The sequence below is a fragment of the Myzus persicae genome, unplaced genomic scaffold (genome assembly GCF_001856785.1).
Source record: "Myzus persicae strain clone G006 unplaced genomic scaffold, MPER_G0061.0, whole genome shotgun sequence".
Lineage (NCBI taxonomy): Eukaryota > Metazoa > Arthropoda > Insecta > Hemiptera > Aphididae > Myzus > Myzus persicae.
In genome coordinates, this window is record NW_019101569.1 from 821919 (window position 1) to 835263 (window position 13345).

General features: G+C 28.4%; 2 protein-coding genes across 2 annotated transcripts; one reads left to right on the forward strand and one right to left on the reverse strand.

The window, feature by feature from the left end:
- Positions 1 to 132: 132 nt before the first annotated feature.
- LOC111029688 lies at positions 133 to 2956 on the reverse strand. The gene is made up of 3 exons (XM_022308805.1): positions 2871 to 2956; positions 2591 to 2746; positions 133 to 333 (listed from the first exon to the last, which is right to left on the reverse strand). The coding sequence occupies exons 1-3, from the start codon at positions 2952 to 2954 to the stop codon at positions 148 to 150; spliced, it is 426 nt and encodes a 141-aa protein (XP_022164497.1). The 5' UTR covers positions 2955 to 2956; the 3' UTR covers positions 133 to 147.
- A 1420-nt stretch (positions 2957 to 4376) lies between these two features.
- LOC111029708 lies at positions 4377 to 10279 on the forward strand. The gene is made up of 5 exons (XM_022308842.1): positions 4377 to 4422; positions 8867 to 8937; positions 9052 to 9207; positions 9411 to 9578; positions 10103 to 10279. Exons 1-5 carry the CDS (start codon positions 4377 to 4379, stop codon positions 10277 to 10279), a joined length of 618 nt encoding a protein of 205 aa, XP_022164534.1.
- The last annotated feature ends 3066 nt before the right edge of the window (positions 10280 to 13345 follow it).

The following is a 13345-nucleotide window of genomic DNA, read 5'->3' on the forward strand; positions in this document are numbered from 1 at the left end:
TACCAACCAGAGTGACATTATTGATTTTTGTAATTATTATTAAAATAGTATGTGAAGTATTTTTATTAATATTCTTTCGTAGGTTTTAAAATTGGCCAAACTGTATTGAAATATAATTACCATAGAATTAATTAATTTATTAATTAATCAATTGTATACTCTACCCGCTGGCATAGGACAGCTATAAGTTGGGGAATTAAAAGCTTTCATTAACGAAACCCATGTATTCCCTAGGACAAATTTCATTTTGCTGCATGCATTTTTTGTTATGTAAACATATGAATTTGGTTTCCAACCACCAGTTAAGCTCCAAGACGCAACGTTTACTTCAAGCTAAAAAAAAAATAATATTTATTAAGGTAAAATGTATAATGATATAATATATTCTAGTAAAAATTAAATGTTTTCTCTTTATTTATAAAAATCCTTGGCCACAATCGAGGAGAGTGTCCTCCAACGAGTATAATATTAGCTTCTATTCTGTTCAAGCTATACTCAGCAGTGAGCAGAAAAGCTTACGACTTCTTACACTTCTATCGAGAATTTCGCCGACGACAAAATTATTTACTCCTCACATAAAGATTTAATAACTGCTGGTTATAGCTCACAAAAACATATAGATCTCATGTCAACCTGGTACACTAAATGGAATATAAAGATATATCACGAGAATTCCTCACATTTGTCTTTCGACCTGAAACGACCTGTCATCTTAAATAGCCATAATATACCAAAATTCTCAAACTCTCGCTTTGTCCTAGATTTTATCGTAGAACTTCGCCAAATTCGAGCTAGCAATGTAAATAGCAATAGAATCCTCCTTAACCCTAGAAAGAAATATTTTTATAACTTATTTGATAACAGGCTAAATTTAGCATACAAATAGATCAACCATTTATAAATTATAATCTCTATTTATGTCTATTTGTATATACCTACGGCAGAACTATAAGCTGAGAGAGACTTAACTTTGAAACTTAACTCTCGCTTCCCAGAAGAGAATCTTCACATTGATGAATGTGATGCCGTGGAGCTTAAACCATATTGAAATATCAATAGAATTTTAATATTTATTTATTTGTTTAAACATTTGTGAATGCTTAAAATTAATTAGGTATTAACATTTTCAATGAAATAATATGATATATGAAAAAAGAAATATATAAAAACATAGGTTCATAAATTTATGACTTTAGGGATGATAAGGATTTTAGAGCTTTTTATATTGAATATGTCGAAATTGTTCAATCTATTGCATTCGCTTTCAATGGGATCGATTGAGTTATTAAAACCATATGATATCCGGTGGTGTTTTATAGACACTGTAGGACAGGGACGAGACAAGTATTGAGGAACATGAAACTGTTATAAATCCAAAAGCTCAGAACAAGATATAGTTCCGTATGCCAATTTGTACGTGAGGTACATATCATTGCGTCATCTTCTTTTGTCCTGATATTGCAAGTGAAAGCTCTCTTGAATCATGGTTAGAGGTGTATATAACGACGGAGAAACGTCTTTGAACATGTTCGATTGATTCGGTCATTTTATTTGCATTGGATTCCATAATACCGAGCAATATTCAAGTAATGCTCTCACAATTGAAACATATAGTGTTTTTTGATACACTTCATAAGTGAATTTTTTGTATTCCTAACTAGAATACAAATATTTCTTAGTGCCTTGAAACAGATTATTTCTATATGAGATGAAAATATCAGATTTTTTTAGAAAATAACGTTAAGATCTTTAACATAGTTAACATTTTTGTGTTTATCACTAAGAATTAAAGAGGAAAAACCAAATGTCGACACATTTAATGTGTTATAACTCAGCCTAGTTGTACTGCATCAAACTCTAAGATTATTAAGATTATTCTGTAATTTGATGTAATCTAAAAATTAATTTACGTTGGTAAATAACTTTAGACCATATGCAAATAATTGGTGATCACAGAAATTGAAATAGGAGCCTATATCTATGATGAAACTAGTAAATAATAGGGGTGAGAGGTATCCACCCTAAGGTACACCGGAGGTAGCGGGAAAGGGATTCGATAGAAAACCATTTATTTTCAATTGGTGGAATCTGTTCGAACTATAAAGGATGTCAAATTCGCAAGAAGCTTAAAAAACGACACAATCCAAACTCAAGAATTTTCTAACCAACTAGCTTCGATAAACAATCAATATAATCAAAAAACCACCTCTTCTAGGTTTTCTAACCTAATCCAACCCCTCATCCTCCCAAAACACAGCATGGTCATCTTGCAAACTAAAAACTCAAAACTACAATCAAAATAATTTCTTACTGCTTGCCTATTCAAGATTTGTATTTATGCTAGATTAAAAAAAAAAAATTAAATTAATTTAGTCAAATAGTCTTATTATGTGTCATCAGGATAGCTGTTTTATCATGCATCTCCTAGTCATTATGTATATCCACATACCTAGATATTTATTGTAAAACTTTATTACAGTTTATTTGTCTTATAAACAGAGTTACTAGAGTATAATATATTACAAATTGCATACAATTTTTGAATTGTTCAATAAATAATTCAACCATACATAATTAATATAATACTTACCGTATAACTATCGTCAAGAGGCATCCAAAATGTTACATTCCCTTTCAATTCAGTTACATTTGCTGATTTTTTACTTAAATAAACATTATATTGAAATGATTGATTTTTTGTCGATTCACAAGGATACGTTCTATCAATTACCGAACGATATTCTCCCTAAAATGAGAGTTATATATTTATAAATTAATTAGATAAATCATAAATAAATTATGTACAACATCATTTATAGTCAAAGAAAATATAAAATGTGTTTAATAAATAAAGCAGATTATTAATTTACCAACGGCAAGTTGGGCATAAAAAGGTTTTGAGATTTTGACAAATATAAAAACCCAATCAGAACTAGTACATTTATTAATATCATTTTTGATATTGTATCTTATTAGTTATAAACTTAAGTCTTGAATAACAGTTATTTATCATAAAATATATATTATATATACATTTTGAAGGATATACACGCTTGAGGTGTAACCTCTAAAAATGTCCGGAATTTTTCATAATATTAAATTATTTAAATAGGTGAAAAGTAATAAAATGGATCCGGAAATCTCCATGTATTAACATGGTTATAAATAATGAGTCTCGTTAGTAGTATGTGTTTCAATTTTATCAAATAGAACACCATTGTACGTTTTTAGATTCTAAGCGTTCCGCGTCGATCACTCCGATGAATGCACTGTTCTTCCAATGATGTGTGTTATTTTATTGTGTATATATAACAGGGAGTTCAACTATCATAACAAATTTATTGTTACACTGTAATACGTGACAAAATACCAAACAAATATTTAATGGTGCGGTTAAACATGAGCGGACTGGTACTCAAAATGCGGCGGGTAGCGTCCGATGTAATATTTTACGGACCATGGATCAGCCCGATTTCTAATAGATTGTGCCTTACACACAACTAAAAACTCAAAACGATAATCTTAAAGAATAAAATACTGTTGAAAAATAATTATGAATTATTCTCGATAGACTTATCAACTACTAACTACTACTAACAGTTTATAACAGCAATAGATCACTTGAGACTCCGGAAGGGTTTGTAGCTTCATATTTCTACCCATTACGTCGCTTAATGTGGCCTTAAAATTAATTTTGTTTCGGCTCGCAAGAAAATCAATTTTTCTATCATGCTTGTACATATAGAGTTAGGGTTGGCATTGATTATATAGATATTGACATAATTTAAGTAGTGTATATATTTTGTTTTTATTCAAATTGATACTAATGACTAACGAGTGATGGCCACGCACTACGAATAATCATATTACGAGTTACATAAGACGATAAATAATACAAACTTATATGATCGAAATTTTTATGCTATCACGTTTTTGTAATTTACAATGTATTGTCAATTGTCATATTACATAACATATTGTTCAACACAACTAGCAACAGAAATGTGCCATAGTCTAATAAACATTATAGGATCAATATCATAGTCTCAACTTGAAATAATTAATAAACCAACTATTATCTCCACGAATAATGCTTGAACAAAATTAAAATCTACTTGACAAACTGACTTGAACATAAATAGAAGGAGATTTATTAAAGGTTAACAATTGCTATTGCCTATTTCTAAACTAGATGACGACATTTTTCAAAATGTTTAGATTTATGATTTTTGTTACACTTATATTTTTGAAGGCAAATTTCTTTACGGAGGTTACATAACTAAAAAAGCCAAGTGGTAGAAAACACAAATTAAAGGTTTCACAACTTCACTCACAAACGAATCGTAATCTGGATAGTGCTCGACGTCAATACAGTTATGAAATATGAACGCCTCATTAAAATCTCGGATAAATTATTGATTATTATAAAATAAAATCAAACGCGAGTAGTAATAAGATAAAACAATTATTTAACCTTTTTTGGTTATCTTGAGTGTGACCGACGGCAACTTATTTACTACATAATGACAACTTAAAATTATAAATAACATTTTTGGAAAAAAGGTAGGGAGCCAATTCAGTGGTAAATTCTTGGGAGCTAGTTGAAAAACACTTAAAAGGGTAAAATTATTGATTACCGGTATTTGGGAGCCTATTAAATTGCTTTAAGTTTGAATTTAGCAAATTTATTAGGAATACAACAGTCGTAGGTGGAAGGGTTAGGTTAGGTTAGGTTTAGGTCTCAGAAATTTCAAAAACTGTAAGAAATTATAATTTTGATGAGCGATTATTCTTAGTTACTATACGCAACAATATATTTTGATTTATGTGCTGATTCAGTCAGTATAATGAGTGTTATATAAATTAAATACAACAATAAATAATTCTTTTTAAGGGTTGAGGGTTAAGGATGGCTCACACAAAATATTTTTGAATATTTAAAGTGTAAATTGTATAATAATAACAATATGAATATTAATAATAATAATAATAGTACGCAACGAGCGGACAACCACACTAGGGTTACCGAATATTATAGAATATTAATGTTATATAATATTAAAATATAACCATATTTTAAATTCTATAGTTATAGTTTTGAAAATCACTTATTTAAGTAGGCCCAACATTGGACCGAGTTCCCAGTCGACAGTGTAAATTCATATAAAATTATTCCCGAATTTGTACAGAGAGCACGGCCATCATCTCACGAACCGTGCGATCGACGGATCTGTGATTTTCTTCCCCCGGTTAGGGTGATCGCGATTACCGGTATTTTGCCAGAAATCAAAATTTCCGAATGAATTTTTTCCTGAATGGTATATTTTTCCCGAAAGTCCGAAAATCCGAAACGACGATAAATTGCGATAAAGGTAAAATACCCATACTTTCTTGTAAATACTATCTTTATCTTATAAACTATATAGGTATAAAATATAAAACATAGAAAATACACCAGTAAATAAAATTTTTTAAAATTTTAAAATTTTTTATTTCGGGAACAATAACCGTCGGGAAAAAGGTGTTCGGAAAAACAGGTTTCGGGTTTTTGGGCTTTCGGACAAAATAACTATTCGGGAAAAAATTCATTCGGGATTTTCGATTCGGGGAAAACGGCGGGTACCTGTGACCGCACATTGGTAAAGCAAAACTGCTTTAAAGCGACTAAAGTCGCTTTATTATGACTAATCAAAAATAAAACCTTTATATTTTATGGAAAACACGCACACTGATTAAGCGTAGTCAAAACAAAACATTTTTGTCTTCAGTCATGACTAATATTGTTTTATTGAAATAGAACTGCGCTATTTTCATTAGTCATTGTCAAGCAGTCACTGGATAATTATATCACAATCATGCCAAATATTATTTATTTATGCTAAATTGTGTACAANTTAAAAAAAATTCAAAATGGGTCGCACAATAAGAAGTTTGGGAACCTCTGGTGTACAATATAAAGGTAATTATACATTATATATTATATATTATACATTATACACTATATCTTTAAGTACTGAATTACGTAATTTTGCATTGAAAACATTTATTTTATTTTTTGTTTTTATTTTTAAGTAATAATTTGTGAAAAAAATATAAATATTTATAACATTTGTACAAACTAAATATTTCAATTATAATATAATAGTTCAAAATATGTTTAAGCAACTTAAAAAACTTATTTGAAGCATTATTTTACTTATTATAATTTAGGATTTCCACATAAAGTTTTTCGAGCAGTGGAAATTCAAAAAATGATAAGTGTCACATTGCACTGCAGAATTCTTTAACATCTATGATTGCACATTATGTTATTCAATAGGATTATAAAATGTCGATTGAGCATGAAATGAACCTCGAAAATTTAATATCATTAGTCCAAGAACGTCAGTCTTTTTATGATTACAAAAACAAAAATTATAGCAACAGAAACATACAGGAACAATTATGGACAGAAATATCAGACATTCTAAAAATACCAGGTCTTTATATTTTTGTTATAATATTATGTTATTATTTCATTTATTATATTTTTTTATTTTCTACTCTATATAAATCACGATAGTAATAATAATATAATAATAAAATAGGTACTTAAGATAGTTATTAATTGATCAGTTCTTTATTATTTAATAATTTTATTATACAGTGTATTTATTTTGCCAGGATACAGAACCTTTATTTGAATTAAAATATTCTGTAAATTTATTTCTAAGTGATATTGCTACAGTGGAAGATCTACTATTAGAAGATCTAATTCTACTGATATCTTGTTCAATTATTTCATTCTGTTCTTGAGAATTTATAAATTCTTGAATATCAATACAATGTTTCTCTCTCATCATAATTAAGTCATATAATACACAAATAGCTTTTACGATTTTTGTAGCTTTTTCTGGGCTCAACACAATTTTGTTTTCCAACACTTTAAATTTCTTAGCCATGATTCCGAATGCGCATTCTACTATTCGTCTTGCCCGCGACTGTCGACGGTTAAAAATACGTTTTTCGTTTGTTAAGTTCCTACGCGGAAAAGGTCTCATCAGGCATGGTAATAAAGGGTATGCTTCATCCCCAAAAAACACAAAAGGATATTCTTCATTGATATCATTATGAATTTTTCTTGGTGGTGGCAAATTTAATTCATTATGTAGTAACATTTTACCAAAATTAGATTCTTTAAATATTCCACTGTCACTGGACGGGCCATAATCCCCGACACCGATTGTTATATATTTTGCGTGAGCATCAACCACTGCTTGAAGCACAATTGAGAGAAACCCTTTATAATTAAAATACTCGGAACCAGCACATGGTGGACATTGAATAGCAATGTGCTTACCGTCAATTATTGCTCCTGTGCAATTAGGAAAATTCCAAATTTTATTGAACTCATTTGAAATTTTAATCCAGTCTTCTTTTCTAGGGTTAGGTTAGGTTAGGAAATGTCTGATGTTTTTAAAAATGTACTTATTAATAATATATTAAAATGTATCAGTATTTACTATTTAAGAATGTTGATGCTAAACAAAACACGAAGACGAATAAAATAGTTACTTGACATCATCAGTTTCAGTTTCAAAGCGGCTGGCTAGGAATAAAATGCTTAAAATCTGATAAGTAAATTGAGATTTAAAGTTATATAATGCAGAGTTTTTATTTTGTGATTTAAACATAGAATTCTGAATAAATTATATATATTTATTGGGATTTTAGGGACTTTGAAAAATATAGGTATTATGAAAACAATGGAATAATAATTGACCATTTTTCTATGTTAAAAAAATGTTATTATATATACTATTATTATTTAATATTATATTCATACGTAGTACGAGGCCGTTATTCTCGTGTACATCATAATATTATGTTTATCGAAAAAATACAAATCCATGCATATTGTGACATGTTGGCAATTTTAAGGGCTTACTGTTTAAGCACTATTCTAGCCGAACCCTGTTTGTGTCCCGAAAGGAATTTAGATAAAGCACATACATTTTGATACGAATTATTAATGGTAATATAATGAAAATATTATTTATACTAAATTTTCTATTTCATAATTATGTTTTTTTTGTATCATAATAAAATAGAAAATAATTCATTGATTATTGAAATACTTATAATTAATAGTTATAGGTGTAGTTTGTACTACATCATGTAGTACGTCTACATCGATCGCAGTATTACTATAGTATCAAACGCAACTATAACAAACAAAAAAAACCTGATGAAAAAACTCGATATATTATACTCTTATTAACTTGATTTTTAGTCTAGACAGAGACAAAAAAATTCATGATTTGATTAATATGAATAGAAAATATTTTATTTACCTACATTTGTGTACATATTACAAAAGTTGGGTTGATCGAAAAATGAATTGATCACATGAAAAAATCATCTTATCACTCTGATGGCTTAAGGGACCTGAGGTGGATGAAGCTGATGTTGATGAGGCCGCAGAATTGACTTTTTTTATCCTACTTACATGAAAACTTAAAATTTATAATTTTCAAATTTAATCTTTATACAATAATTATATTTAAGGACATTTTAATAACATAGGTATAAGGTATATAATAGATTAATAGCATATTATTCTTTCATTCATTTTCTAACATTCAGCTTAAATTTATAAATTTAACACTTCCGGTGCAACCTTATTACATTTTTCCTGTTCAATATAATTATATAAGTATTTCCGGCAATATTTAGATGTAGCAGCTCTATTATAGGTATTAATCCATCTAAATGTGTCAATACATTTTAGAAAAATTATAGTTGTTATTTATTTTTACAGTTGAATACTTACGAAATACTCTACCATTAATGATATAATATATTATCAAGAAAATGATAAAAATTCAAATATTCGTAATTTTTGTATTTTTTTCAATATCTCAATCAAAAAACAATTTTATGCCGAACTTACCTGTGGTAAATTTATAGTCACTTTGATTTATTAAACATAGTAAATATTATTGTCTATGTGAAGTGTATAATTTAAATTTGAGGTATCTACAAAAACTTTCATATATTATTTTATTACAGGGAGAATATCGTATTGTCTTTCAAAAATTATATCCTTGTGATTCAACAAAAAACCATTCAATTTTATTTAATATTTATTTTAATAAAAAGACATTAAGTATAACTGAGATGAAAGGGAATTTAACATATTTGATACCTTTTGACGATACTCTTATAGTAAGTATATTATTTTGAATAAAATAGTAAAACTTCCATATTACAAATGCAAAATAAACTTTTGCAGTAGAGAAATTTGTTAAATTTTATATGTATCTAAAACTAGACCAATTTGTAATCAATGTACAGTTGAATCTATTTTAATTTTAGTTTGTAATGTTTGTCGTCCACTTTACCTAAAGTAATATATTATTTATTTATAGCTTGATATAAATCTGTCGTCTTGGGGTTCGACTGGTGGTTGGAAACCAAATTCGAATGTTCACATAACAAAAAATGCATGTAGTAGTGTAAAAAATCTCTTAGGAGCTCTTTGGTCTACAATTGCCAAGGCTTTTAACTTCTCAACTGAAAGATGTCCAATACTACTGGTAATGTATACAAACATTTAAAACAGTTATATCATTTTATATAATAGTTATTATGGATACATAATATTTTATGACATGAAAGATGTTGAATTAATAAAAACATTTCTAACATATTATTTAGCTGTCGTGAAACCACATTAACCATTCATGTAGGTATATTATATTTATAAAAAAGGTAGGTTACATTTGGATGGGTATCATTTTGCTGGCTACATAGTAGGGGTCATGTGATTATGTGAGTCACAGTAAAGAATGTGTTAAATTTTAATTCAATGATATAAATCATTGTTTACAAAAAACCATTCTGAGCGAAGATGGACTGTCAGTTTTTCCTTCATTATTTTTCACCACAAAATGCGATGACATATAGAGCAAGTTAAAATTAAAATTACAATTAAAAACCACACTCATTGTTTTCAAATCAATACTTCCACTCCCTCAGAAACTATGTATATTGTGTGAACTTCGCCATCAAGTTATTATATATTTGTTATTTGTAACAATGTATCTTTTAATGTTTACAGGGCACATATGTCACATCAGGGATTGACTTGAAGAAATTTGAAGACCACAACTTTCCCAAAGTATATTTTTATGGAAAATATAAATGTGTTTTTAAGATAAGAAATGCTGAGAATAAAGTAGTTGGATGTGTGGTTTTTGAGTTTACTCTTATACGACCATGGGAAACACTAATTTGATTAAATTATATAAAATTATAATAAATGTTATAGTCTTACTAGTTACTGCAAAACAATAAATGTCTTTTCTTTATAGTTTAGAAAAATAATAAGCAAATCAAGTATAATTATACAAACCATAGATTAAGTATACAAAATTATCTTTCTGAAATCGTTAAGGTCCAGGGCCATCATAACTCCTAGAAGTTTTACCACAATCTAAATTAGATACCATATTTTACATCACTTTTACATGCATAGTTTATAAACTTAAATAATTACTTTAGTACTGAAAAGTGTGTTCAAAAAACAGAATAAAATCAAAATACAAGATAAATAAATTGGATTAAAAACAAAATTCAAAATGACTCTATCAAAGCACCTATTATTTCTTAATTCCTATTCATAGTCTATGATATATTGGTAACAATTTACAGTTTATCACAATAATCATTTTATAAATAACTAACAAGGCAATTATACATAATATTATTATTTATTAATTATTATGAATGTTAATGTTTATTATTATATAGTATGTCACCTGTATATCACATTTGATAAAACGACCAAAAAAATATTAGTCTGATATAATTTTAAATTAAATGTAATTAAAATAAAAGTATAATATCTGATAATCCCATAAGATGCTTATTTTGTAAAGTCTTTAAAATACGTACCACCTCTTTCCCACCTAGCTCCTGGGCCACACAGTCTATGACACTCCCTGCCACTCAATGCTATGCCGTAGAACCATCATAGATAAAAGATTGGAAAATTGGCCACATTTCGGATTTTGAAATACTAGCGCTTTCTAGCAATCTTAGGAACTATTGATTAGGTGCATAAATGATAAATTTACTGCGCAGGTACAGCCGCTGTCTTATTCTACCTAATCAATCAGTTTTTATATTAAACATAATATGTGTAAACCAGTTAGTTTTCTGAATTATCATAGAATATATTTTTATATTATTATAAATTAACACAGACTTCTACATTATAATACTAGATTAGGTACTCCATATGATAACCATTTGCAAACTATAAAGCCAGCTGATTAAACAGCTTCTTTTTAGTTGTCAAAACATTACATTCATTATACAAAATGTACAAGGAATAACATCGTCTTTAATAGTAAAATAATATGATAAATGAAAAATGATTTACTTAAAATGAACTTTTCATTTGTTTCAGGACTATATCACTGTCCAAATCGAAATGGTTTCTACATGCCAGAAATAAGGACTTTTTAACTTGGTCTTTAGTTAAATTTGGAATTAAACATTTTTGGTTCTCTCCGCCCAAATGTTGTAGTCAATATCAATTATTGGAAATGTATACTTTCTCTTTGCAGAATTAACACATCCAATAACCACGCATTTATCAGATACCTTGCTGAAGTTGAAATTAGTATTAAATATATATTAAACTTTAATAACGGAAATTAGCTAACCGCATCATATACTGTCGATTGGATTATTCCGACAGTGAGGTACCTACGGTTAGAAATACTTAGTAAATAATGTTATAAAATAAGGTAGAGTATTACCTAGGTATAGGCACATTCCTTATATATGAAGGTTTAAAATGTTTCCCTCACCAACGCCCTTTTAAGTTTTAACTAAAGATATAAGTATAATCATGCATATGATTCATTTTATACTTCAACTAGGCCTTCAAATTTAGTAGCGTGAGCTGTACCAATTTATATATGTCTAATAATTATCAATAATGTTCATAATAATTGTTGTCCTGTTGTTAAAATCACATTAATAATATAAAAAAGGTTTACAAAAACCTTCTTAAAGAGCTGTTAATAACAGTTTATTATTATCAATATACTTTTTATCAGTTTTTAAATTAAAGTTGAATTATTATTATTATTTTAAGACGTCTATACTCGAAAAATACGGGGTGATTCATGTAATAATTTAGTATTTATTTTTCCAAAAACACAGTGAACCAGATTTTCACTGTGTGCCTTGAATCATGTACTTTATTACACTTAAATGAACATATTCACTGAACTTAAAATATATACAAATATAAACCTAAAATGACATGACCATATTATTTTGGCTTCAAATTCAATTTTCCACGGAACAAAATATTAATACGACGTAAGTGCTCAAGTGCTGCTCTCGGAAATTACATCAGAAAACCATATTTTGATGTAGGTAGGTATGAGTGGGTAGCACCTGCATAGAACACAATCCGCTATCAACATACCATTGTTGAAAAATATTTCAGTTGACCTTGTTATAATAATAATATTATTTATTATTATCTATATCATGATTTCGGTGATGCCATTTTTTATCATTACATGAGTTATCTATGCATAATGTTTATTTAATTAATGTACAAATAATGAACTAAGATACATTTATTGATATAATATTGTGTTTAAAAATATAGAAAAGCCAAATAATAGGAATTTTTTTTTATTAGTATTTGAAGCTAATATTAACTAAATTTGTTAAAATTGCATAAAAAATATTTAATTTTCTGTATTTTCCGACAATATTTCACCTCAACCCAGACAAATAAAATATTTATTCGGAGTCATCAGTAATTGTAGGTACAGCAGTTAGTTATGAATACAATGTTTCAGTTCATATAAACATAGGGGGGGGGGAGTAACACAGTGTTCATATAAATACGCATTACATATGTACATGCATTCCTTACACTCACACGACACATATGCAACACATTAATAATGCCCACGTCTCCTCACCCCAACCAAGTGTGATCAAACACTTCACGGATCATTATAAATGTTATACTAGTGATACACTGGTACTTACGTTACACCGTAGAATATAAAATCATAGACGCATCTTGATACCTTAACGTTTCTTTCAATCGATACGCACCAATTAGGAAAGGATTACATCAGATCACACACTATATAAGGATCATACGAAATCGACCCATCAACAGTTTTTTCCACAAGAAGAGCCGATGCACAACGTCCACGCCATTCTACAGCACGATACATTTTTTTTTTACTGCTCGAGAGACTATTTGTCACTGTGTACTCGCGTATATTATGTATATTAAAATATCTCAGCATTTGGT